A 26,586-nucleotide genomic window follows, 5' to 3' on the forward strand; every position below is an offset into this window, starting at 1 on the left:
TTCTTATGATCAATGATGGAAGTTGGATGCGAATACTTGGGCGTACGTCTACCAGGAGCCCTGACATCACCCCCGAATACCTAGTCTTGACAAAAGCATGGTGCATTCAAAAGTTATTCACGATAGGCTGTCCTTTGCCGTCGCATGTGGGGTAGTATCATATTCAATAACACCACGTTGCGCTGCCAAGGGTGTTGGGAAAATGGAAGAAGCGATCTCGATGCTCACTATTTGAGCCGCTAGGCAACTAGCCTCTTAGTTCTGCATTACCTGCAAATCCCGAGGCAGCTATATTTATCATTGGCGAACATACTGCAACAATTTATCGTACAAAGTCCCAAGTTCTTGGGATCGGTAGAGACGTATGAGGTAGATTCCGGGTAAACTTCTGTGACGTATGCCGTCGCTTCTGGGCTTGTGACACAATAAACACTATGGGAAATCGCGGAACATCAAAAATAGTGCTGTCGTACCTCGAAGTTATATGAGAACTTTCATACTTCGGTCTAGCAACCTGTCATTGTAGTTATGCGCTCCTTAGCCTCAACGATTGCTGTCCTGCAACTTGCACTCCAGCATGCGTTAGCGACGGTAGGCGTCCTGGACATCGACGATCTACTGCAACCAGATCTTCAACAGCATCTAGTTGCTCCAGATGAAGATCATCCGTACGCACCATGGTCTCATAAACCGCACTGCATAACCAGCAGCTACCTCCCCACCCTCGGCCAAAAGTACTGCGTCTACACATCCAACACGACGGGCCCACACGGTCTCTCCCTGATCTTTCCCCCAAGATCCGCCCATCTAGCGTCGGAATATCTCGACGACAACCCGCTCAATAACTTTCTGACTCAGAAAGATGCTGAGCGCTTGTATCTCGGCGGTCAACCATGGAAAATCGTCGACATACCCGGGAAGGCGAAAGGCGTCGTGGCTACGCGGAAGATCAAGATGTACGAAACGTTCATGGTGGATCAGGCCGCTGTTGTTGTGGATATGGGGGCGGAGAAGGCGTTGAGTGAGGCTGAGAATAAGAAGTTGATGAAGAGGGCTGTGGATCAATTGCTCGTACCGGCGATGATCAGAGACATGAGTTCTGCGCATGCGGGGAAGAGCCATGAAGGTGGAAATGGAGATGACGAAAATGAAGGAAGCTTAGAGGAAGCCATCATGAAGACGAACGCGTATGGCAGTACGGTTGCGGAGGTTAGCTCGAGGGCGTTGTATCCGCTGATCTCGGTAGGTCGCGACGCAGTCTAAACAGCAACATCAGTGTCGCTCACCGTACCAGCGCATCAATCATGCATGCAACCCAAACTCCTTCGTCCTATTTTCCCGCGCAGGCGTCTCAATGGCCATAAAAGCCTATCGCGACATTGAAGCCGGCGAAGAGATCACCGTCTCTTGTAATCTCCACCCTCTTCCTTCCTGTTCTTGTGCTAACGTCACCTAGACCTCCTCCTGGGCATCCCATTCCAGAAACGCCAGTCTCTGATAAAACGCTGGGGGTTCAAATGCACATGTAGCCTCTGCAGCCTACCAGCCGACGAACGCCAAGCCTCCGATCTTCGCCGCACAATGATCACGCAGGCCGAGGAAAAGATTATGGAGCTTGCGAAGGCCTACAAACTCGACGAAGCCATAGCTCTCGCCGAGGAATCCGTCGAACTGATCAAAGACGAAGGAGTCTGGTCGATGTTGACGGATGAGTATGCCATGTTGGCTATGCTATGGTTGGAGAAGGGCGATAAGGAGAAGGCAGAAGCGTATGGCGAGAAGACGCATAGACTGTTGTCCGATTTGGGGTTTTTGGGTATTGGAGAAGACAGAGAGGCGTGGAAATTAGACACCCTCTTGAAGAATATCGGAGGTTTGGGAGGGATGGGTCAGCTTTGGAAGACGGGCCCTTTGAGAGGGTAAGTTGGACGGGAAACGAAATAGAATGGTTGTTTGGGATCTAGCTGTTAGGTAGGGTGATAAGAGGGAGTGTTCTTGGTGTCTGGACCTGAGAAAACTAAACACTTCCGTGCTTCCTTCTGTAGTGACCTGTCGTGCCGATCGGTCCTGCTCCGCCCTTCTCGACCCAGCTATCCACGCCGCCTAGTCTTCCTTGCGTAGGCGGCGCTGGATTCTCACCGCGCTCAACCATTGGATGGTGGAGACCTACCTTCTGCGATAAAGCGACATGTATCTCATCCGGCGACTTGTTTGCCCATGCTCTCGTGCTCAGATACGAAAGGGGATACAGCGGCATGTTTTCTTCACGACCCATAAAGTCATTGACGAGAGGTGCAACGCGCGACATGATAATGTCAAGATCTTGGCGGATTTGCTGGCAGAAGGCATCGAGAGGTAGGTCGTTGACATCGTGGCCGAAAGGGTCTTCGATCTCACGGCCGATGAAAGCGATACCCAGGATGATGTACGCTGCAACCACACATGCAGGGATGGTGATCCATCCTAAGCTGTTGTAACATTGAAAGGGCAGCAATAGAATGTACAGCCATGTAACCTGGGATATGGCGATGGAGTACGCAAGTGGAAGCGGTGTGTTCAGGATTCTCTCCGTGCCACACGACACTTCGTCCATGATTGTCAGCGAGTCCAAAGTCTGGGTTTGATAGATACTGTAGTCTCTCAACGTGCCGTTGTCGTATAGAACTTTCATGTACGCAGAGAGGTGAGATAAAATCTCAAGGGGCAGGTCCCCGAGAGGCACGCGCGATTGCTTGACGTGTTTTCGTGGGTTGGGCGTCGCCATGGGCATGCCGAGTAACTGACAAGTCCGCCTGAAAGCGCTCGGAGGGTCGGGCGCAGGCATATCCGCTGCTTGCGCAAAGGTATCCAAATGACCGACCAGGTGCTTCAGATCCTCGTAATGCGTTCCTGGCTCGAATCGCAATTTATGTTTTACTGCGACAGCGAAAGCCACAATCAGGTTCAGGCAGCTGACCTTGCCGAGCAGATCTTGCTTCCCCACCCCTGCATCAGCACCATGCCTCTCTTCAGCGTGTATCCATATCAGACGAGCCAAGATATGCGATGCGAGTCGAAGGCGCCCCCAAAGCTGTCGACCTTGGAAGTAGCGGTCCATCGAGGTAGAACTGCGGACGCTGAGGGCCAGACTGACGACAAAGCCTAGTACGGTGATAAAGACTTGGTCGGTTCCAACTGCGTCATGTTAGAATAGGGCTTTGTAGTACAGGAAGAAGAGAATATGGCTTACGGTCATATACAAGCTTCGAGATGCAAGTAACGGCGGTGGCCCACCCGCCTACCAGCAAAACGGGTATAATAAGCTTAGGTGTGATGCTGCCGTGAAGTCGCAGCATCATCGGAAACTTCGAGTGATGGCTGAGGTCGCGCGGCCCCATCTACCCTCCTTAGCAAGTTGCGCGTCCATATACTGCTTGATCCTCTGCAGGTAACATACGAAGTATCCATCGCCAGACGATCTCGGCATGGCTCTTCACTCGTATGGATAGGAGAGATAGAAATCGGGGCGATGTGTGATTAGACGAGTGTCGAGGAAGCTTAGGTGAGATAGGATAGGATCTGTGTGGGAGTGTAGCGACATGGCTGTGCGATCGTTTCGACGACGTTGTGGCAGTCATCTGTAGGAGTAGCAGGTACAATGTGTGACGCAAAGCTACTTGCCCTTTCCCTCTGTTACATGAAGGTCGCGCCTACCTGCAGATGAAGTAAGTTCGGTGGCATCGGCGTCTTCTTCGAAGTCTGCAAGAAACATTCGTCGCTCGCACAGAAGCAGACGCGTCATGTCATAGGTGGTGATGCGGCCGGCAATGTATGTATGAGTCTGTCCTGGTTGCGGACCTTCATCTTCTCAGTGTCGATTGGCAGACGTCGTACAATAGCGGAATCATACCCGCGACTGCTGCTAGCATGGCATACGCGCAGCGAGAGAGCGAGGAAGTTGTGAGAGGCGTCGCTGGTGTGATGAGGCATCACGCGTTCCGCTTGAGGCCCCACTTAATGACGTCACGCGCTCCCAAGCTCGCGTCAAACTTCACGCCGACGCACCTCAACTACCCAGTCGCTACTCACTACGCGCACTACATCTCCACGATATTCTTACTTCCAACGAACTCGCAGAAAGCAGATTCACAATTGCGGTTGATGCCCATGATCCGTAACGAGCGGGCGCGGCACAATATCGTCATGTACAGCCAGACACATCGGCCGTCAGCCTCAGATGTAGGATTGCGTCACTGATACTAGGCATAGAACCTAGCCAAAGCGCCTAAGTCTGTAGAGAAATAGGATCCATTTACCAAAAGTATCAAGCCCTCTTTACCACCTGCTCCAGGGGAGAACGCCGTGCACCAAACCTGGCTGCGACGAGCGGAAACTGAACAACCACACATACCAGAAGAGAAGCAAATCAGATATTCCCGCAGTGAGCACACCATACGCCTCCCTCACCTGAGGGAATGCGAAAACTCCAACCGGATCAGCACCGCGCTTCCAAGGTCACTGCGTCTAGGTCCTACGGGTGCGGCTTTTCTGCGGCTCTTCTACATCGGACGCGTCCTCGGGATTGTAGCGATTACGCTTGCGACTAGTTGCCGGTGTAGGCGCCACTACGATGGTCAGTAAAGTCCCATGGTGCCTGATGATAGACCTACGAATCTGCTTTTTCTTCCCGGGCTTCTTGACAGGCCGGTCTTCGCGCTTTCGACCATGGGCAAGGTCCTTCTGACGCTCATCGTTCTGTTCGCGGTTGCTCGAGCTGATTTGAAGAACAGCATCCGGGCACAACACGTATTCTTCGACACATCCTCCACGCAGCAACTTATCAACACGGCTCTTATACGACTTCAACACCCCCACTACACTGGAAATGCGCTCTTTAAATGTGAGCTCCCGGTATTTCTCGCAGCGCTCGATCATTACCGGATCTAGGATCGAGACGAATGCTGTGCCTTCCCGGTAGATGCGTTCAGTCGTTTCCTTGTTCACGTTAGCGCCTGTCATTGCGTATCCTGCAGCGATACCGACCAATATCTCCCAGCAGAGACGCTCTTTCATCCAGGGCTTGTACACCGTGTCCTTAGCGATACTCTGCTTGCGTTTTGTCTTCCCGGGGTCTCCAACCCCGTCTTCGTTCAATTCTTCCGCACTCTCTGCCAACCAGCGTTTCTTGAGCATGGGGCTCGACTTCTTGTCCTGGATATCGCTGGTGTCTTGAATGGCTGCAAAGAGCTCACGAACAACTGCGACCCGTTCTTCTTTGGTGTTTGGCAGGGTGTCATCTTCACGAGGTGGCCAGTCCAGCCCCCGAGCTCCTTGGCGGGCTTCTGTGACTTCCGTGAAGTACAAGCCGAATGAGTTTACTGGCGGTGCTTGTTGTTTGTCCTTCTTCGCCTTTGCGCTCATCTTCATCTTCGTCTTGTGGACCGAAGCACGTTGCTCAGCTCCGACAACTGCAGCGGAAAGTTCGTCCTGCTCTTCAATTTCCAACGTTTTACTCTTGTTCTTCGTCTTTCCCTTTTCGGACCAGACGGGACTGTGCACCACGGGCGTCTCTTCGCACTCCCCACTCTCCCCACTTCGCGGGACATGCTCTTTCCAACGGCGGCTGTCTTTATCGCGGTGACTAGCGGGAATTTTGTCTTCGAGCCGTGGATGAAACGCTTGTGGGAGCCCTGCAAGAGGAGCAACACCATGTGGAAGCTGTAAACCAGACATACGGCCGTTGTTGTTGTATAGCCAGGACGCGTCTTCCCAACGAGAGGGGTATGGTTGCGAGACAAAGGGTCCGTGCGTTGCGGCGATGGTGTTATTCTGACCAAGCCACACTGCATCGGGGCTGGCAATATGTTCTTCTGGGCCTAGAAAGTACTGAGGTCTTTGGTTTCCACGACTGCTGGTGAGCTGCGGATGTTCCCGTTCATGAACAAACCGGTCTCGAAACAGCGTCCTCGCATCGCCTTGGTCAAGGCCCAACACAGCCCGTTCCACTGGCCCTTCGTAGGGCGCATGTCTGTTGATGTATCTTGTTCCTCTCTGATCATCGGATACAGTGCGTTGAGGCTGGCCTTGGTCGTGGGGATCGTATGTACTGGCAAATCGGCCCAAAGAGTCCATACCCGTCTGGGAGGATGAAGCAGTTGGAGGACGCATCTCGACAGTCGTATAAGCGGCAGTCGGTGGTGATCAGGCAGTTCGGGCAGATTTCGAGATCGATATAGGTCTTGCTCGCGAGGTAGGAATTCTATCGGAGATATGGCAGACTCCGATATCAGTCAGAGAGCTGTGCAACACTGACAAGAGGGGCGATTTCAAAATTGAGTTTGAACAAAGCCGCGAAAAGATTGAAACAATGTTTGTCAACGCGGATGTTGTAGAATAAGTTGTACAGAGAAGTAGGTGTGTTGTAATATTCGCGAATGTCCGCTGACTAGTACAGGTCGGGTTGGCGCTCTGACCAGTTTGATGAAAGGAAGCGGCACACCGAGCACGAGCGCGACAATGACGAGCATCACATCCCCGAATCTGGAGCGCTCTTGAAGCGCATACAAGACTGGAGACTCCGCGAGAACCTTTAGTGTTAACAGCCTCACGTAAATTGACACTGCTAGTCAAGCCGCGATATATAATTCCAGCGAGGCGACTGCTGGGTGACTCGACTCCACCTCATAGCCTGGATATGTGCAGTCACCGGAAACCAGTTTCTATTGAAAAATGACAAGAGATTCGAGCTAATTGATCTACTCTCGGGGTATCTCCCACCGCAGTACAACCTCCATCAAACAAAATCCAATCAGCGGTTCATTACTTACATGGTCTTGGAACTGTAAGTAAGCTGCACTGTCGAGACTTCGCCAGGCTCGAGCCTAGAGGCCGCCCTATGACCGTACTGTTACTGGCCTCCACATTTTCAGTACTCTGCTAAGGTCTCTCATCCGTTGGTCCGATCGCTTGCCGGAGTTTGGGTGGCCGATCTAGTGCCCATGGTGCTACCTGGGCGGTGACCTTCTTCATACTGGAACTTCTCAAAGCTCTCATCACCCCGAGAACGCGCATAGTTATGAGAGCGCTTAGCTGCAGGCTCCATCTTGTATCCTCCGTCTCCCTCGGCCGGACGCTTCCCAGGCGTTGCTGATCCACCAGGTGGCTTTTGACGTGGACTAAACGTACCCGACTGGCCACCCGTAGCCATATAGTTGTTGAACAGCGACGGCAACATACGTACATGCTTTAGGATCTGCTCCTGCTCCTGAGGAGTCGGATGTCTAAGCCCCTGCGGATACGGGTGAATCTGAGTCTGTACTATGCGCTGCTGGTCCGACATAGTCGACCACTCTTCTTCGAACCGTGGTAGATGGCGGAGGGATGTCAGCGGCAGCGCAACATACTTGGCAATATCCCTCCCCAACATGACATTATCAGCCGCGACTTTCGAGTGCCAGAACAGACGCGCAAGGTAATGAATCCGCTGTGGAAAAGTGAAATCCATGTCCTCCGCGTTCAGCGACTCAAACTCCTCGCACCGACGGAACGGCAAGCCAGCGACACCCACTTTGTGGATACGCATAGCGTTGCTGACGATGATGTGGGCGGTCGCCTCAATGTCTCTGGGATCAGCCCATGTACCTGTCTTTGAGAACTTGACGGCGTAGGGATATACATCTGCGACTGTATCCCATAGGTTGGAGAGGTTGACGAGACCGAAACAGATCTTCTTGACGTAGTACGATTTCTCCGCTTCGTTTTGTGGTACAGCGTAGGCGCCAGTCGACGGTCGCCATATGATTTCTTCTAGGTAAGATGCGACAGCCGCGCCGGTGGGTAATTCGAGTTCGTTGAACGACGAGATCGAGTAGGGTTGTAGTAGTGGTCTTGATGGGCTGGGTACGGGACACTGGTTATGCATCTGATCGAGGTCGATATCGAGTTGGGGTAGCCAGGAGTTAGGTACCGCGGACGCATCGGTCAAGAGGTTTTGTTTGTAATCTTCTCGATAGCGGGTATACGGGGATGCGATCGGGCGTTGGGGTGGGCCCGGGTTGAACGAGTGAGAGTCTGATAGGGTCGCCCAGGGTGGGTAGCCTGCCTGTGACAGAGCATGTTGATATTGACGAGCGTCCATGGGTTGAGCGAAACCAGTGGGCTGTCTGTTAGACAGTGTTGGTGTGACCCAGCCTTCCTGCTGTTATGTTAGTTGAAGCATGTTTTACACTGATAATGCAGATACTTACAGTCTTTGGTGCCTGATTTACCAAGCTAGGACTCACGTTGGGAAATGTTGGTTGACCCACAGGCGAGAAGACGTTGTTCCTTGACGTTTGAGCGCCATTTGGTTGGACGTTGGGACTGTATGCGAACTGCCACACGTTAATTGCTATACTAATTGGTACCGAAGGGCAGGAAGCTTACCACGTCATCGGCTGAAACGTTTTGGTTACGCTGGGAGCCTGGGCGACTGCCGCTGAAGTCATCGTGACCTTGCGCCATAACGGAGTGCGATCTTGTGTTCAAGCGCGATACGTCACCTCGGTCACCGGGTACCTGCGCGGCCTCTTTCTTGTTGTTGCGCGGACCGACCATTTCGAACGTGTTGGAATAGTTGAGCGGGTGTTGTCTTGAAGAGGTCTTCCAATGTCACGATGCGATATATCATTGCTCAACGCTATACGCCAAGGCTCGTGCCTAGACGCACGGGGTAATTCGGACAGAGATGAGTTAGCGTCATATCAAATGTCTGCTACGGCTTCACGCGCTCAGTGAACATGATTGCGTGATATCGTAGTACGTCACCGGTTCTGAGGAGTTGGGATGATGAAAGTACGGGGTTCCATTATGATTGTGACTCTCGTTCTTAGAGAGGACCTAATCCTGTAGTAGAGTAGAGTAGAGTATGAAATTTGGAAGTCATCGAGTCGTGAGTGGTTGATTTCGTCAGCGTGATGCCATGGTAGGACTTGGGTTAAAGTAAAGCCACGTCAGATTTGTAATCACCTTTTTTTCTAATCAAGATGCGAAGTCAACAAGTCAAGATGTAGAAAGAGATGATATTCCAATAATCCCTGGATTGCTCCTTGCGTCAATCTAAGTGCCTTGTATATAGGTAACCACCATGTGCGATCTCGTCAAATTCTACAAAGATGACATCGCTCAACCGCTCAACCAATTGCAGGAGCGCTCGCATATCCATTCCCTCGCCAAAGACCAATACGCCGACACCAAGGAAACAACTTCGTGGGTATAATATAATCATGAGAAACATAAATCGGTCGTCCGTCGTTGCTTTACCGCTCATCACATGACAGCGCATCCCATCTTCTTCTTCCCCTTGGCCTTCTTCTCCCCAACAAGGACGCCATCCATCCTGGAACTGCGCCCAGTACCTCCACTCCCACCGAGAAGATCGCCCACACTCTGCGACGCCCTATGCACGCCACCTTGTTGTGGCCCGTAGTAACTCCCATAGGGATGGTTGTACTGCGCACTTTGATCTGTTCTTGGCGGCGCACTGATGGGGAACCTTTGACCGGCTGAGTACTGTTGGTCTGGAGCAGCCAGGGGCGGTAGAGTGTTCCTTGGCTGACTTGAATTGTTGACTGGCGGTGCAGGGTATGGCATGCTCATGCGTGGGCTGCTCATAGGTAGAGGCCGGCGCTGGACAGCTATGTTTGGAGCCGAGCCGCGGCGGGAGGCCGGAATACTAGGGACGGGTGGGGCGTACAGGTCGAGATTATCGTGAGGAACGCGTTGAGTGCGCCCATTCGTGGGACGGCGGGTAGGCATGTGGGAAGCGGTGTTCGGGTATGCGGATTGCGTTTGCGGCAAGGGTACATACGACATTTGTTCCGATGGTGATCGGGTACTTGATCGCCTCCGTCGTATCGAGCCCGAAGATTGGGGGCTGGGGTATGTGGATGGATGCAGCAGAGATGGGCGACGCCCTGGGTCTGCAGCTGGAGGTGATGATACGTCGACGGAAGATATCGATTGTTGGCGCTGGTGGTAAGGGTGCGACGGAGACATTTGAGAGGGGTTAATGGTTGCGGACATGTTTGGTAGTGGAGGAACGGGCGGTATGGAAGATGATGAATGAGTATGAGGTAATCGAGGTACAGGGGGCGCATCCGGATGGCTCAGGCTGACACTCTCTGCTGCTGCTGCGGTGGTCGTATATGCTGGCGGGGGTGGCACCCAGTTGTCGGCATCGCTTTCGTGTGGAAGCTCTCGATGACCGTCTGCACGACGGTACTCCAGGGGTCTGAAAGGCAAAGCGCGCAGATGACGACGGTTCGCAGGTGATACGGCAGCGACGGTGGCAGCCCTAGCTAGTGACATCTGAGATCGAGGTTGCTGATTATCATACGGAGCTTCAAACATTGCCTGTGCCTCTTCCGGTGTCAACTCCTCCGACTCATCGGAAGGCAGTGGTGGTCTTGGCGCATTCCGGTTGGCAGAAGTACGCGCCCGCTGAACAGGCGTGGTTCCAATTCTCGAAGGTCTTCGTGCAACACTGTCATTTCGATCCTGGGCTCTGCGCTGTGCCATGGTCCTGGTTCGTACCAATTCCACCTCGCGATCAAAGTCAATCGAGCCTTCCGGTAGCATCTCGCCTGGACAAAGGGGGTCTAAGTCGTATTCAGTCTTGAGCGGCGTCGGTGGAGCGCTTCCCAGGGGCTTTGTCTTGTCGAAATCCAGGACGATCAGAACGCCCTTGGACCCCAGTGGCGCCCCAGGCACATCGTTCTCATCGGGTAGTATGCTCGAGTTGCCAACCGCTACAAGTCGCTGCACATTGGCGTTCAGCCTAACCCATCTGAGCACGCATATTTCTTGCAAAGTACCTGCGTTGTCGTTCGGGATAGGGATGCAGAAGCAAGGCTGAATCGGAGCATCCACCTTGGCCTTTTCGCTCGGCTTGTACTCCCAACCTGGTACTTCGTAAATCCAGATATTAGTGGTACCACGCATGCGCAGGGCCACAGCTGCAAGGTCAGCATTGGGGGAGACGGCAGGCATGGCATCGTCTACAAATTCCGAGCGCGTCCACCTCGCGTGATCCGGTAGGAACATCTTTCTCTGTGTGAAGCGTTGGCATGCAATGTCATAGATGCCCCATGAGTCCTCCTCGGCATTGAACGCGAAGAGTTCGTTGAACGTTCCAGTGTCCGCATCTGGAAGCAGTGTAGCTTGGCGTGCTATCCTTGCCGTCTCAGGAAACAGCACCGAGCCAGTCCAAGCAGCTTCCGGCGGTTGTGGGATTGGTTCACCCTCTTCTGTAAGCGGACCATCGTAGAGACCTGGCAGGACGAACAAGGCCGAGCCATCCGACTTCCTCGCATACCCCGTTATGAGCAGTGTGCGACCATCGTCCGAGAACTCCAATGCATCACCGGCGGGCCCAGAAAGCGTACGCCGTGTCGTCTCAGGTACTTCTGGCCCAATGGCGATGACTTCGATGCCGAATTTGTTGCCCGTAATTAAGATGCGCGCGTCCGGTGAAATGACGATAGAGCTAGCCTCGTGCACCAGCATGATGGTCCGCCTCTTCTTGATCTGGTTATCGCCCTCGCCGTGGATCTCGTATAAATCGACCTGTGAAGGTCTCGATAGCACGGCCAATAGAAAGCCATCTTCAGTAATATCGATTGCGACCGGCTTGCGCTTGACCTGCAGTGTCCTGGCCCATAGTCGCGGCAGCTGCACGGTCTTGACCAAGAACAGGTTCGACGCCGAGTATACCGCTACATATCCACCTTTTCGTGACACATTGACATCGAAGCTATCAGGGAGCGCGGACGAGGACGCAGTGTTGGAGACGAGTTCGAGGAGGGTAAGGCTGGGGGCCGCATAGGACGGAGTGGCAATGGGCGTATCGTCATTCGGCCGATCGTCATAGGTAGTGGCGGATGTCATAGCCGTCGAGTGGCCTGACGAGGAGATAGTGTCGGTGTTAGCAATCGACGACGCAGAGAGCAGCGTGTTCACGTGCTCGTAGCCCTCGGAGTCTTCAGAGCTGACGGATGTGGTGCGCGCGCGCTCGTCGTAGGCCGCCCGTTTTCTGTGAGCGCTGCCCTCATCGCTGGCGAAAGCGACGCCCTTCCCCCTTCCTTCCGTTGAGGGCGCCGTGCTGTCGAGTTGCGCTCCCGGGTTGTGATGGTGTGAAGGCCTCCCCACCATGGTAAGCCTGATCGCGCCTTCCTTGCGTGGGCAGATGTGGTAATAGCGGGTGCGAAGAGCGTCAAGTGGGCGTCGGATGCGGCTCCATGAGGGTGTCTGTGGTCGCTTGGGTCGTCTTCAGCTGGGACCAAAGCAACATGGGAGCATTGCGATTACTACTAAGGCAGCTTGGAATGTAGAGGTGTCTAGCAGGCGCTATTGCTGCAGCGACACGCTCGGCCAGGGTCACGTTCCTCGTTCAAGCCTGGCCTATACCCGATCTGCCGCTAAGTCCTAGTCCGCTCCCATGCTCCGATGCTATTAACAGCAACACACGGCGCACACAGTCGCCTCGCCCTTTCGTATCCGATAATCCTGCAAAATCTCTATCTATTCCCTACTGACCGCCATGTCGGCCATGCAAGATGCAACACGCCGTGGTCTCCGGTGCGACCATCACTTGTTTCGCGACACGCTGTCACATCTGTCCATCCTGGATAGCGCCATGCGACATTGTGGAGGCTGAGCTGTTCTGGCGGACCGCCTTTGGGGCCTGGCTAACTGAGGCTAACACGCTGGCGAATCGTGGAGAGCTGGTTGCCCTAGTTGCGCCCTGACGCTTGCAGCAGCGAAACGCGAGAAGAGTGGTGGGGCAGACAACTGTCGCTACACCCCCTGCAAGGCCACCCTCCACCTCTCGCTATAGGGCAGTATGTGGCCATTTGGGTGTGGTAGTAGTACAGCATCTTCTGCCTGCAGCAGTGTGCCTTCCAAGGTTACAATCACCGATGTCGAGTTAGGTCCTCCAATTTCCGCTACTTGCGCACTCCGAAAGCGGAGAACAGTTTTGCCGTGTATACGTTCTTCCGCTGGCTGTGAGATTGTCGCATGCGATACTGCAAGTAGAAGCTGATGATGATATAAGATTATACGCCATGTACGCCGTGTACGCCGTGTACATGCTTACTAGGAAGTAAATCTCGCTCGTGATCTCCTTACCGTCAGCGGCACATCATCGTTGCCGGACGCCACTACGACTGGAATAGCAGATCGCGCATCCTCAGCTCTGGTCAAGCCGGGCGAACGACGTCGGGAGTACAATCAGATAACCGCGATCGAGTATAGAAACATTCCGCTGTGAAGCAACGCCCTGATGATCGTGGAATCATTGACTGCCTGGGTTCTTCACACCATACAGGCTTTCCACTTGACAAGACATGGCGCATGCCTGATAGTCTCCCTAGCTCCGTGTTTTTCTTGTGTGTGGACGTGAGAGATATACAATGATGCTGCTATGTGACATCGTATCTTGTCCTACGGGTGCCGAATGTGCATGGCGGAAATTCTGGATCCTATTTCTTCCAACTCTTCCTCTGTATATGAAGCATGCACCTGTCGTGAGATAAGTTATAATATCCGCACGGTTTACCAGTCCCCTCCACTCGTTTGCGCAAATGGTCGCAAGTGTATCATAACGGGAGCGTCCATCTTCGTACGGGATTCGATGTCTGCCCAGGTGTTCATTAGCACATTAGCCACCCAAGGTAGTATGAGCCTCCACAGCTGTCTACGACCGAAGAACGCCTCATGTTGCATGTGCTGGAGGCCTTGTTTGCCATGAGAGGACGTTGCGCGTGCCAATGCTTGTGCGATGTTCGTGATGTGAAGATCGATCAATTCGGCGTCTGAGTGCTGGCCAAGAGAGCGTACGCAGCTTCTCAATGCAGCAATGGCAGGCGAGCGTGACTAACAATTTTCTGTGACTTGGTTTAGCGACGTCTTACATCCGCTTAGAAGGCTCATGAAGGATGGAAGTATCGTAATTAGCATAGCTTTTGTAGCTCGGTGGCTGGAGTAGAGTTTGAGAGCGTAGGACAACCTCCGGCATGACTACGGAGGATTGGGAGCCAAGATGAGCGCAATGGCGCCCTCACACCAGTTCGAGAGCGTAGTGTCATGGAAAGAAGCCGATTCGGCGCTGCGTGAAGCTTCACAAGGTGCGAATTCCAGAAGCTGGTTGGCGCCATCGCCGGAAAGCGCCTCGGTGCCACATGCAATTGTCGAATTAGTCATTGATGATTAGGGTCCAAGGCTACCACGATTGCGCCACCCGCGATCGCGCTCGGAATCGCGCCCGTCGCTAACTACATCGTCTTTACCATCTTTCCAATCTCGCTTTCGCCAAATTCTCGTCAAATACCTGCGCGGAGAAACTTGAAATGGAATTAGCCTGCACACATGCAGCCCCTCCGGACTTATATTCGGTGCTCGACGTCAAGTCTTTAGCCTGATTCAGTACAGATGATCGACCCGAAGAGCAACTAACGGTCGGGGCAATGCGACGTTGCGTCTGAATATTCAAACTCTGACAAAATGATCCTCAAAGGCTACGTTTTCAGAAGTTGGATCGAATGTTCTTTCGCACACCTTCATGAGAAACTCGGCCAATCGAGACGTGGAAAAAGTTGCTAAGTTTCACTACCACAGCTAGTACCACTATGTCGACCAACATCTTGGTGTGATCGACATACCCAACTGCGAGCCCCTGCAGCGGAAGAACGATCACCTTCAGCCTACATCGTCAGGCACACGACCTAACATGCCTGAAAATTTTACAACGACATGAACACCGCGTGCTCATTGGTACAACCGCGCATTTCCGACAATTGGCTTTGAACCCAACCTGCCACGACATGGCCCTAAAGTATATCGCAAGCTATGATCGGTGTCATTTGGGTCTGCGCTCGAAGTTTATTACCAGAGTGTGCCCCACGCCACCATGGGCCATGCTTGTTGAAGCTTGACATACTCCTAATATACGCCGCGGTTCCGCTCTATCCACTGTCTGCCTGAAATGAGCATCAATGCCCCGTCACTCGCAAACGACATGTTGACAGGAGAGTCATGGCAACACCACCACCACCAGATCCTCACTTGATTCCTGCGCCTCCCTCAGCGGCAGCGCTGAGGAGCGGGAAGTCCATTGCCGGTGCGACGCTGGCCCTTCAAAGCATCGCTCTGATCGTCTTTGGAGCGCGCATGTGGTCACGATGGATGCCTGTATACAGAATGCAGTGGGACGATTACACCTGCGCGTTAGCATGGGTAAGTAGCAGCTCATGTTCTCTAACATACTCATGATATCGGGTCGACTGACAGAATCAGGTCTTGATAGTGGTTAACACATGTCTTCTCCTTGCCGCCACGCCGTATGCTTTCGGACTCCCACCAGACGAGTTCTTCCTGTCAGACGCGCAAGCTGCAACCCGATTAGCGTCTATCTCTCAACCAATCTGGGGGTGGTCTATGGCCTTGGTCAAGATATCCTTCTCCCTGATGCTCCTTCGGATCTCTCCTTCGAGATTCATGAAGCGCTTCCTCTGGTCCATGATCGGTCTGCAGATCGTACTTGCGGTCTACAACACACTAGCAACACTACTGCAATGCATACCGGTCGAGAAAGCATGGGATCTACTCGGTACAGTAGAAGGCCATTGCTGGAGCAGGACAGGAGTTAGAATCAGCTCGATAACCGTGTCCGTCGTCCATATCCTCACCGACTTCATACTCGCCCTTCTGCCTGTATCTTTCCTTCGTGGGATCCAGCGCCCTGTTCGCGAACGCGTTATCGTCGGCGCACTCATGGGACTCGGCTTCTTCACGGGCGTGGCATCGATCTTGAAAATCATCGCTGCTATGAACTTTGGCAAGACGGGCGATCCGATGAACGAAAGCATCATTGTCGGTATGTGGTCCGCTATCGAAGAGCTCGTGGGTTTTATCGTCATCTGCGTACCGACTCTACGCTCGCCGTTCCAACATGTACTGCGTTACCTCGGCGTCGCCAGTGTTCGTATCAAGAACAACGCGTTCTCCCGCGGCTACGGACGCACACAAGAGTCGGAGGTCAACAGGGACAACTTCCGAAATCACAGCCAGAGTCGCCTTGCTACTGTCGAAGGAGACGAAGAGTCCGGTTTCAAATTGAAGGAGCTGCACACGGAGGAGTCGAAGAGATCGTCGGACGAGATGCATTGGCGCGCGAATGAGAGAAATACAGGTAATGGCGAGATATGGTGCACGCATGAGGTCGTGGTTCAGCGAACCTCTCTTAGCGGAAGGCCGTCGCTTGATCAAGCTCATGAAGGCGCGGATGCGCCTTGGAAGGGCGAACCATTGGAGTTTGACTTGGGCATGGCAAGCAGGCACTTAAATCGTTGATGAGGAGAGCATTGATCACATGAGGGAAAGATAGCAGACGTCTGTTTGTTTATTCCAAGCGAGTGTACGAGCTATATGAGAAAAATGAATGTATAATACTCCCACAAATATCCCACACTGTCAACTACAGAGGACGACCGGCCAAGTGAGAATCCAAGGTGTTGAACCACGTTCTCAATAGGTACGAATCGCACTTAGTTGCGTCCAGGCAAGCTGCGGCCCCTGAGACTAAAGCGGTTGGAGTTGATCTGCTCAGCGTTGACATCAATTCCGTCACAGCGCAACTTGCGATAGCCTTCCAGCCGATCGACGGTCAGGCCACACGTCAGGAATGCCGCGGGGAACGGATAGCACTTTCCAACAGGCACATCATTCGTATCGACCAAATCGCCACCATTGCGGTCGCGGTAGTAAGCTAGATTGCGCCAGCGTATGTTAGCCTCTCACTTCCCCTTTCTATCGCACATCAGGGATAAGAGGACACTTACTCCAGTGATAGCCCTCGAAATTCATCTCCAGGATCTCAATGTTGGCAGGATCATCATCGTCAGAGCGGCCGCAGCCGTCGCCTTCGCAGCGGACGCCACGGCCGCTCGCGTCGTCGGTGTCGGGCCAAATCCAATCTAGCACAGTGTCGCAGTTGGCTTCATCTTGGTAGACTTGCCAGCCTTCGACGTTCTCCGTGATACCGTTGCCGCCGATGCCTACGCGGTAGATTTCGAAGTCGGCGGTGACGGCGCTCAGGAGTGAGGCTGTTGCCGCAAGGGTGGCGAGGAGGTACTTCATTGTGGATTGAGTTGATTGACTGAAAAGGTGGAAGTCTGAAGGTGAATGGATTGAGTGATTTATTCCAGTAGACGCGGATTTCCATCCTCTTTTATATGCTGGCATGTCAACCAGAAGACTCTTAAGTCCGCTCCGCAAGAGAATAGTCGACCAAACCGGTGTTGCTTTTGGTCATCATGATGTCCACTGTCTCAGACATCTTGAGCATACAATTGGATGTCTTTCTCACTATCATTGGCTGCTGCAAGGTTCGGTTGAATACACTGTTGACGAAGTGGAGTCGTGAGACATGCCCAGATGGAGTGAGTAGTTGCCATCGTATGAGAACAATCTCGTGAAGCTTGGCTACAGAAGCTTACGTGTCGACCTGAGGTAAGTATGACAGATTTGAAAATGAGTACAGGCTCTTGACAGTCGCCAGAAAGAAGACCCTCTACTCTTCGTGTGCAAGCTTAGAGGTAGTCTGCCAATACCCAACAAATCATAACTTAGAAACCTTCACCTACCAAACCCAAAGCACGAACTCCAGACTTTACCACGAGAACCATCCCATTCAAACAACTACTCTCACCGGTTCAAGTCCATCACCACCCCATAAGCCACTCTGCCAAGCTCCGCTACGTTCAGAGTCAGCATGCCAAGTTTCGCACACCTACCCACATACAGACACATAACGCAGTTCACAGTACGCCTGGCTACACAAGCTTACTAGATTAGCTAAACACTATACCAAAAATGATACACTTTCTGCTCATTGTGGACACATCGACATCCGTTTGGAGGGAAAGGGCATTGCGTTGACACATCAAGCCAATCGCTCTGCTGCTTTGGTACGACGGGTGCGGTCCGTTCACTGGATATACCCGCGAAGCATCACTTGGCAGGGCGGATATGTTTTTGACTGCCAAGAGTCGTTCGCGAGTGTAAGTGTGTATAGGGTTCATGTGCTTCGCGCGTGTATTCGGATTGGACTCTGAGCCCGGGCATCAGGCAGCAGGTCAAGTGAGAATTATCTGCTCGTTACTGTACGGACGGGAGCGAGTGAAAGAATTGCTTCGGCTTATGGATCACAGTGGCGTGATCGCATGGTTTGGACAGAGGTTTTAGGTCTCGAACGTGTGTTGGTCGATCATGTCTATAGGCCTGATGTGCTCAATTGGTGATCTTGGCAACACAGGGCTGCCAGTGACGAATGATGGATTGAAGAACTACATATTCAATGTCAGCCCCGTCTGCTTATCATTTACCTAGTAAGACTATATGAGAGGAAGATGTGTAAACCTTTCCTGTCTGATGTGTCATGAGTTGGAGTGTGATGTGCGGGGCACTGTTGGCTGGAGCGCAATGTCGCAGAGGTCCATATTCACAATTCATTGAACATCACGTAGGGGGAGAGTGACTAAAGGGTATAATCGGTTCCATTACGCATCACAAAAGGTCCTTTTGGGTAAGCAATCGCGCCGACGACTATGCAAAACACTCGCATTCCACTCTAGTTACAACCGCCCACCACACACACGCACACAATCAACGCACAGATTCGGAACCAAACAAGAAGGCGACACCCTATGAGTGAACACCAGGAGTATCATCGAAGAGAAAGGAAACCAATGCTAGTCATAACATAATAACATATCCGGGGTACGGAAATGCGCTTATAGCATGAAAGCGAAAGCGGCAGCGGCACCAGCGAAGCTGAGCGCAGCCTGAACACCGGAAGCAGCGTTGGTGGTAGCCTCAGGGAGCCTGGAGGTGGTAGCGTTGCCACCAGCAGTGGGCATGGGGACGGTGCCGTTAGCGTGGACACCAGTGCTGTAGGCAGGGACCATGGCGGAGGTCATAACGGTGGTAGGGTAAGGAGCTTCGCTGGAGTGGACGGAAGACGGCAGAGGGATGGGGGTGTGGCTAGCGGCAGCAGACGAAGCACCGTATCCGTTTCCGTAGCTGGCAGCGGGGGTGGAGCTGGCGGCAGCGGCGACGCTGCTGGGCTCAATCATGGAAGAAGAGACGGCCTCCTCGCACTTTCCAGCGGAGATACCGAACTGGGTGGAGTACTGGTACTGGCCGGTGACATCGTCGATGATCTGGATACCGTATCCGTTGGGGCCGTTGGTAGCCTCAAGAGTGGAGGCAGGGGTCCAGCTGAGGGAACCGCTGTTGGAGATACCCTCAGCGATGGAAGGACCGAACTTGACGACGTTGGTGGAGGGGCCCTTGAGGAGGAGGACGGAGACCGTGTTGGGGGTAGTTGGCTGCCAGGTGATGGTGAACTGCTCGCAGGTGGGGACAACCTAGTGGGGCGCATTAGCTTCAAGGGTCCTGTTTGTTTCGCGATGCGCGCGCAACGCTCAGGGATGCGAACATACCTCGTTCAAAGGACGGGTGATGGGGTTGCCACTGGGCTCGCCAACGGGAGCGTGGATCTGGGCAGCGGCGAGGCCGGCGAAGAAGGTGATGATGGTAGCCTTGGAGTACATGTTGATGGTTGTTGTGGTGGTATTAGGTGATTAACCGGGGTAGATGGAGTATTAAGTAGTGGGAGATGGTTGGTAATGAGTGACTGGTTTCTTAAAGAAGGGCTGAAAACAAAAGTCTTCTGAGGGCTGCAAGATATCTAGGCGAAGGTGAGCAGTAGGAAGAAACAAGACAAGAGGGAGTCAGTCGAACTATATCGATTTTCCCATCCACAAACGGTCAATGCAGGTACCCCTGTTGCCGGCGCAACTTAAGATTGGTGCTCCAGTCCCGTGCAATATCCTTCGGAGCCAGCGCTAGGACGCATTGCACCGCGCTTGGGCACGCGTGACGAATGACACCGCGACGAGGGATTTAGGCAGCTCGTATTGCAGTGGATTGCGGCGTCTTCAGGAGTGCTTGGTGGCTTTACCGGTCAGCTTGTTGGACGCTGGTGCGGGCTATTCCTGGCTGCTTGGAGATTGCTTCTGTCGCTACTGTCTGCGGGTGCCTGAAGGTTAGGAGCGTTGTTCCTGTCAGCCGGCAGACTGTCAGCAATATCGGCGCTTACACAGCCCTAACAGCTGAAGGGCCGACAGCTCAACGCCGAAGAGATGAGAGTCGCATTTCATCGCGGTGTTTGAGTTTGCGGTGAGGCGGTGTCACGATGCGCGGGCGAGGGTTCTCCAGATTCTCGCAAGCCGTGGAACGCGATCTGCTTGCTTGTGCCCGAGTCGTGCGCTCTAGCTCAGGTACCGTTGCACTGGCGGCCGTCGAGGCGCCACTGGTTCACGACCAGGCCCCGAAAAGGGAGAGTTAGGTTGGCCCTTTGTCGCACCTTCGTGCGCGCTCTGGCTCGACGCATCGCCGTCTAAGCGAGGCTGCACATCACAGACATTCATCTCACCGTAGGGCAGGTGCGAGCGAGATGGCTTGGGCCGGGCGCGGCAGCCGCGAACAAGCCCGTCAGCCCGCAAAATCACCGCTTCACCCCATTAAACCTGGACAAAGTAATCCAACTCACAGCTCAGACGTGTCACGATAGTTTGCGTTTGTTTCAATTTTTCCATTGCATTGTTGACTCTACTGTTTGTTTATCGTCTCATATTTACATTGCGCCAGGTGCGCCCCTGCCCAGCCAACAGCTCAATGGGCGGTGCGACGGTGGCAGCTGTGTCAGCCGAGACAAGCATGGACAGCCCTACTGTATGTGGGTGTCCCATCTAGCGAGTGAATGCGTCGTCGGGGTATCTTCGAAGCGGTATGAAATTCGTTACGTCATTACTGGTCGGTGTGTCGAGTAGAAGGTGTTGCGGCGGAGCGAGTGTGTGTGCATGAAGGACGGGAAAAAGAGTAGGATCGCGCCAAGTAGACGTTGCATGAACAACGAGGCACTTAGCCACACTGGCCGGGGTCTAGAGGTTGTCAGTTTCATGCTCATGCGACACCAGAAGGAGTACTTACACTGTCGTGCCGTTAGCGGCTGGGGGAAGATACCGCCCTCCAAGAGGGCCTTCATGTCCCATTCGGGTGCGCCCTCGGTCTTCCAGGTCCAGAAAATCCAGCCGGTGGCCTTCTCGTAGGCGTCAAGCTGCGCCTCAATGAAGCGACCGATGTTGTACCTGTCGGCTTCTGACAGGCCAGCAACAGTGCCAGTCGACTTGCCGGTGCAGTCACCGACCTTGGAGCCGCCAAAGGTACCATCGTAACGCGCACCCTTGTCCTTTCCGTTGAGCCACTTTGCGCAGTCGGTGATACCACCAGTCCATTCACCAGCGATAGTCCACTTGCCGGTGGATGCCATCTGGTTACCGAAGTCGCAAGCGGTCTTGACGTGGTCGTCAATGCTCATAGCAACAGCAGAGTTGTCGAAGATCTCGTAGTGGTGAGTGTCGAGGAGAAGGTTCCACATTCCAGCACCCCAGTTACCCCACGAAGTTACACCCTGGAAAGCATCGTGGAAGGTGACTGCAACATTCGAGTCCCTCAAGTTGCCCCAACCATCCATGTAGAATTGTCGGACCGTGTTCATGTCGAGACTGGGGCCCAGAGGCTCGTTGAGAAGCTCGATAGCTGAGACGGCGGGATGCGACGCGTGATCATCGCGGATCTTGTTGAGGACTTTGATGGTGTAGGCCACTGAATCGCCCTGAGTCCAGCCAACGTTGCCGTATTTGCCAGAGTTGTCGAACCCGTTCTGGGATTCGGGTGCGCCATGAAGATCAATCATAACATGGAGACCAACATCGGACGCCCAGTCGAGCGCTTCTCCGAGCTTGTCGTACGCGCCTGGTAGGTATGGGTCGCCGTCACGTGGGAGTACGCTCCAATAGCCAATTGGAATTCGAACGTGGTTCAAACCAGCACCGGCCATCTGTTCGAAATCGGCTTTGGTGATCCAAGAGTTCCAGTGGTCACGCAGCCTCGACTGTGCTTCTTCCTTGCCGACAGCTGCAACGAGTGTGTACTCGTCTTTTGCGCTGTTGCCCTCGAACATGCTGGGTGTGATCCAGGGCTCGAGAACGAACCATCCGCCTGTGTTGACACCGCGGACCTTCTGGTTGTTGTAATCGAACATGGGTGCGCGCTTGATGGGTAGGAGCGGAGATGCGTTTGTGCTCAGAGCAAGCAAGCCAATGGCCGCCGCTGATGTCCAGGATCCGATCATACTGAGATGAGGAGTGTTGTTACTCAACTAACTGAATGCTGTATAACATGCAATTGTACTCGAAAGGAGTACAGGAAAGGTTGTGTAGCTGATGAACCCAGACTTGAACTTGTGCAGACCCATGGCATCGGGGGAAGGATCTCCTTTTAACCAGAACAAAGCGAAGACTCACAAGCCGCCAACACAGCAACAAATTCGCCCCAATTTTCTTCCCAGTCATGCCCGCCATACAAGCATGTGTTCGCTGCTTCACGACGTAGGGATGATCTCCTTTCCCGGAGCTCTATCCCAGCTAGCCGCGACAGCTATTCTGGCCACCATTAGGGCGGTGTCGGGGAAGGCAACCAAGGCAACCAACCGCAGTACCGCCGACATGTCGCGATGGAGCAGTGTCGGAACGATGTGTACATCGTTACTTACTCCGGACACGGAGACATCGCTGGCAAATGACGCGGTGACGCAACAGCTCCAATAGGGGAAGCAAGTCGAAGCTACCCCAAGCCGCTTGACAACCGCCACAAAGACCGGTTCCGCCAGCAAGCTACGGTAGAATGGACCCTGGGGGCCTCGGCAGGCCATAGCATAAAGCAAAAGATCTGGGGTCAGGCGGATCAAAGAGGTCAGATGCAGGGTTGCTGCTTGGCGGAAATTGTAAGGGATATTCAGGTACAGTGTGGTGATTGGAGGACTGTTTGATGGCTATGATGTGGGGATCGGCATGTCTCAGCCACTTAGCTTCCGAGGCGGTGCTCACGCGTTGGAGATGATCTTCGAGAAGCTTGGAACCGCGTCCCCGAGGAGCGTCGTGATACACCGGAACGTGGACGGTGGGTTCTTGGGAAGTGAGTTGGCGTTTGCCAACACCGACTTGTCAAGAGCATGGTCGACAACATGGAAATCCGGTTGCGGCCAAGTTCGTGTAACGTTGCTTCGGGCGTTCCCCGATATTTTCACGGACTACCCTTGGTATGTACTGAGCATCTGATGTCGTACGTTCGTCCACACAGGGCGGCTGAGGAATGCAGACTGGGCTGCAAGCGGCACCGTTGCGGGGAAGGTCAAAGTCAGACCTCGTTGTGGTTCTGTGATCGGCAACACGTCCACATGCAAAACACGCTGTCCCCGGGCAAAAGGCCCACGAGGCCGAAGTTCTTCCAACATGGTGGAGGTATGATGCCATTATCTGACTCATGCCTTCTCGTGGGCAGTGATCTTTGCCCCATGTAGAGGACTGTGGTACCTGGAAGCTGAGACAGGTACCTCTGCCTTGCCAATTGGCTAAAGGCGACATTCATTTGTAAAAGCAAGTTGTTTCGTGCCGTGGTGTCCAACATGCGAGGCAAACCGTGTGGCTTGCCAATAGGGCAGCTGGAGGATGAGCCGCCCCCAGAAGCGTCGACGTCATCAATCGCAAACATCTTCTTCACCGTACATTGCCAACTTCCTCTTCTGCACGTCACGAGATTCGCCCCCGACACACCGGACGCATATGCAGCTTGCCTAAGTGATGTCGTTACCAGGTTACTGACAAGACACGATTGTCGGGTATAAACGTGCAACGGCGCGCGATCGCGAAAAGCTTGGCTGATGCGGGGAAGGTGGCACGATGCCTTTCCCGGCGCTGGCGAAGTCGGCAGTAGATCTACGAGCGTGATCGTCGGAGCCATGGGAGGGCGTGTGACTGCCAGAAGTTTTCTAGTGACCATCGTGGATGCCCAAAGCTCGCTGAGGTTGATGTACCCGACGAGGATTCGTCTGCCGGCCTGCTAGTCTACCAAGGTGGCAGTTAGCTGCGCAGCGTCGTCAGTCATAGTACATCGTGCGATGGGGTGCGGAGATGCGCGGGCGGGTTGGACTACTGGAACGAGTTAAGCTGACAGCATAGGTTTGTGGGGTAGTGTGAAGCATCGTGGGAGTGAAGTTTGGGTCAAGATGTCGCGTGATGAAGGTAGACAGAGTCGCCGCGCTGGTAGTGACGGCCTCGGGGGCTTTTAGGCCATGTGACTTGGGACAAGACGGCATCATGACGGTCAACACAGTATGGCGACTGGATGACGATGGTACTTGCTCGCATAGTTGGAGGTTCGGCGCACAATGTTGCGCATGCTTAGTTTCAGAGGCATAGTGCAAGTCACGCGGAGGCGTTCTCGATGCACACTGCATGGCCGCCGATTGAAATTACGGAAAGATTTCGCGTGCACAGGCGCTGGCGGCAACCTAACGAACAGAACCGGGTTACTAACGGTGCCCACGATACGCACATGTCGACCACGTGAAACCACATCAACGTCTAATGCCTAGCCAAACTGTATCCCAACTTAGCCCCTGCCTATGTCAACTAGAAAATTGTAAACAGCTCCAGGGCAGGTGCAGCCGGAGACACGTTTGGAGGTTGCAGGTCCATCTGGGCAATGTCGGCTGAGGTAAGGCGCCGCAGCCGCCTAACATGCCTCGGTGAGGGGCGATACCTTACCCGCCCGGATTGTTACAATACACAATACACATCACATCATCGAGACAGCCCGATTCGAGGTGAGCTCCACTTGTTCCGTATCTTTTCCGACGACATGTGCTGCCATGAGGCTAACGTCCACCATGGCAGCAGGCCGCCATGGGCAGACATGCCAACCCTGACATAAGGCGAGCATTCGAAGAGTTTCAGGACCAAGACACGCCCTCGAAATGTAACAAAGTACGCTGTTTGCATTGCGGCTTCGTGCGTGCGAAGAATACAACGCGACAGATCGAGCATCTCCAAGACTGCCAGCGATATCTGACTTCGCCCGAGGCGCAGGCCCATCTTCTTGCGCAGGAGCAGCAGCAACAGCAGCCGCCTCAGCAAAATGGATTGCCTATGGATTCGAACATGGCTCCAGGCCCCAGTCAAATTCTGAGTGGACAGCAGCCAAATCCAAACCTCCAAGTAAATCGGCGCGGTCCCAACAGTAAGCGCACACGCGATGGACAGCCTATTGCGCCGAATATTGCCATGTCACCCAATGTTGCGCCTTCTCTGACGTCTCATCTCCTAAGCATCTGCTCGGGGCCATTTGCGCAAGCAACACAGCGACCGTTCCTATCGCATGCCGGTTGTGGATCGCTAGGAGCAGGACCGCTGTCGCAATGGCTGGTACAAGACGGACACTATGCGCGAGGCTACATTCGCTTCATAGGACAGCTTTTGGCCAAGATAAGACTACCGCAGACGCAGAACTCGCAGTTCCATCCCATGTATCGCACCATGGACCTACTTATCTCTGCGCTGAACAACATGCGAAGAGAGATGCAGTTCTTCGAGATCACGGCGACCAAGTATGGGCTTGCGCTGGGCATGGAACCGCCTACGCCTATCACGCGCGCCATGCTTGATCTTCTCGTGAGCGCGAGTAGTGCGAGCGCATCACTTTTAGAGGGTATGGTCGTGCTATGGGCAAGCGAACATGTAGGTCCAACCCAACCCAGCAATGGGCGCACGAAGCTAATGTCTGATAGTGCTATCGCTCCGCATGGCAATATGCCGCCTCCTTCTCCAATACTCTCTCCAACACCTCCACTGACTCGCACATCGTCGCCCTCCACCAAGCCCTAATACCGAACTGGACCTCTCCGGCCTTCAGCAAATTCGTCGAGGCGACACGCGCGCTCGTCGATGAGCTAGCAAACATCACAACTACACGCGATGGCAAAGAGGAAATGTCGCGCTGCGAAGAGATCTTCCGACAAATGTGTTGGCTAGAAGAGCGCTTCTGGCCCGACGTCGACAACATGGGTGACAACAACGAGAGCGTGAGAATGGGTCCACCGATGGGCGGCCCCATGAGCGCAGGCCTGGAGAACAACATGCATAACAACATGCCCAACGGCCTTCCCGTCGCAATCAACGGCAACGGGGTCCACAACCACAATCGGAACAACAGCATGCCAGGCCCTAGCATGAACAACAACGGCGTACCCAAAAACATCCACGGCAACCCCGTAAACGGCCGAAACAGCATGAGCGGCCCCGTCCGTAACGCGAGCATCAACGGCCCTATCAATGCGGCTATCAATAAGCACGACGGCACACCCGTCAGCGATAATCGGAATCCCTTTGGTATGCCCAACAGAGGCGGTATGGACAATGTTGGCCAAGGCTCATAGTCTGAGCACCATACTCTTCCCCGCATGGCTGCGTGGAAACTTCGAAGAGAAACGTTGCATCGTATCGTTCTATCTGGTCTTTTCTCCGACGACTCTTCCTTCAGCGGGGACTTCGATGCTGGTAGCATCGGGGATTGGGATGGGGATACTGACTACGTTATCGTTTAATA

General features: G+C 53.7%; 11 protein-coding genes across 11 annotated transcripts; 4 read left to right on the top strand and 7 right to left on the bottom strand.

Moving 5' to 3' along the window:
• Window positions 1-528: 528 nt before the first annotated feature.
• J4E78_000886 (uncharacterized protein) lies at window positions 529-1,263 on the top strand (the record flags this gene model as incomplete). The annotated part of the gene is made up of 1 exon (XM_049361547.1): window positions 529-1,263. One exon carries the CDS (start codon window positions 529-531, stop codon window positions 1,261-1,263), a length of 735 nt encoding a protein of 244 aa, XP_049226830.1.
• Window positions 1,264-1,354: 91 nt separating this feature from the next.
• On the top strand, window positions 1,355-1,923 carry J4E78_000887 (uncharacterized protein; the record flags this gene model as incomplete). The annotated part of the gene is made up of 2 exons (XM_049361548.1): window positions 1,355-1,409; window positions 1,457-1,923. The coding sequence occupies 2 exons, from the start codon at window positions 1,355-1,357 to the stop codon at window positions 1,921-1,923; spliced, it is 522 nt and encodes a 173-aa protein (XP_049226831.1).
• A 94-nt stretch (window positions 1,924-2,017) lies between these two features.
• On the bottom strand, window positions 2,018-3,466 carry J4E78_000888 (uncharacterized protein; the record flags this gene model as incomplete). The annotated part of the gene is made up of 2 exons (XM_049361549.1): window positions 2,018-3,174; window positions 3,382-3,466. The coding sequence occupies 2 exons, from the start codon at window positions 3,464-3,466 to the stop codon at window positions 2,018-2,020; spliced, it is 1,242 nt and encodes a 413-aa protein (XP_049226832.1).
• A 1,037-nt stretch (window positions 3,467-4,503) lies between these two features.
• On the bottom strand, window positions 4,504-6,147 carry J4E78_000889 (uncharacterized protein; the record flags this gene model as incomplete). Its single annotated transcript, XM_049361550.1, has 1 exon — window positions 4,504-6,147. One exon carries the CDS (start codon window positions 6,145-6,147, stop codon window positions 4,504-4,506), a length of 1,644 nt encoding a protein of 547 aa, XP_049226833.1.
• A 778-nt stretch (window positions 6,148-6,925) lies between these two features.
• On the bottom strand, window positions 6,926-8,574 carry J4E78_000890 (uncharacterized protein; the record flags this gene model as incomplete). Its single annotated transcript, XM_049361551.1, has 3 exons — window positions 6,926-8,173; window positions 8,262-8,351; window positions 8,404-8,574. 3 exons carry the CDS (start codon window positions 8,572-8,574, stop codon window positions 6,926-6,928), a joined length of 1,509 nt encoding a protein of 502 aa, XP_049226834.1.
• Window positions 8,575-10,402: 1,828 nt separating this feature from the next.
• Window positions 10,403-12,168, bottom strand: J4E78_000891 (uncharacterized protein; the record flags this gene model as incomplete). The annotated part of the gene is made up of 2 exons (XM_049361552.1): window positions 10,403-10,501; window positions 10,552-12,168. 2 exons carry the CDS (start codon window positions 12,166-12,168, stop codon window positions 10,403-10,405), a joined length of 1,716 nt encoding a protein of 571 aa, XP_049226835.1.
• Window positions 12,169-15,248: 3,080 nt separating this feature from the next.
• J4E78_000892 (uncharacterized protein) lies at window positions 15,249-16,368 on the top strand (the record flags this gene model as incomplete). Its single annotated transcript, XM_049361553.1, has 2 exons — window positions 15,249-15,252; window positions 15,323-16,368. 2 exons carry the CDS (start codon window positions 15,249-15,251, stop codon window positions 16,366-16,368), a joined length of 1,050 nt encoding a protein of 349 aa, XP_049226836.1.
• Window positions 16,369-16,562: 194 nt separating this feature from the next.
• On the bottom strand, window positions 16,563-17,154 carry J4E78_000893 (uncharacterized protein; the record flags this gene model as incomplete). Its single annotated transcript, XM_049361554.1, has 2 exons — window positions 16,563-16,783; window positions 16,857-17,154. The coding sequence occupies 2 exons, from the start codon at window positions 17,152-17,154 to the stop codon at window positions 16,563-16,565; spliced, it is 519 nt and encodes a 172-aa protein (XP_049226837.1).
• Window positions 17,155-18,809: 1,655 nt separating this feature from the next.
• Window positions 18,810-19,631, bottom strand: J4E78_000894 (uncharacterized protein; the record flags this gene model as incomplete). The annotated part of the gene is made up of 2 exons (XM_049361555.1): window positions 18,810-19,445; window positions 19,521-19,631. The coding sequence occupies 2 exons, from the start codon at window positions 19,629-19,631 to the stop codon at window positions 18,810-18,812; spliced, it is 747 nt and encodes a 248-aa protein (XP_049226838.1).
• A 1,372-nt stretch (window positions 19,632-21,003) lies between these two features.
• On the bottom strand, window positions 21,004-22,276 carry J4E78_000895 (uncharacterized protein; the record flags this gene model as incomplete). The annotated part of the gene is made up of 2 exons (XM_049361556.1): window positions 21,004-21,023; window positions 21,073-22,276. The coding sequence occupies 2 exons, from the start codon at window positions 22,274-22,276 to the stop codon at window positions 21,004-21,006; spliced, it is 1,224 nt and encodes a 407-aa protein (XP_049226839.1).
• A 2,611-nt stretch (window positions 22,277-24,887) lies between these two features.
• J4E78_000896 (uncharacterized protein) lies at window positions 24,888-26,416 on the top strand (the record flags this gene model as incomplete). The annotated part of the gene is made up of 2 exons (XM_049361557.1): window positions 24,888-25,718; window positions 25,769-26,416. The coding sequence occupies 2 exons, from the start codon at window positions 24,888-24,890 to the stop codon at window positions 26,414-26,416; spliced, it is 1,479 nt and encodes a 492-aa protein (XP_049226840.1).
• Window positions 26,417-26,586: the final 170 nt, after the last annotated feature.

Source organism: Alternaria triticimaculans, assembly GCF_023758025.1.
Source record: "Alternaria triticimaculans strain BMP 0046 chromosome Unknown scaffold_1, whole genome shotgun sequence".
NCBI classification, from domain to species: Eukaryota; Fungi; Ascomycota; class Dothideomycetes; order Pleosporales; family Pleosporaceae; genus Alternaria; species Alternaria triticimaculans.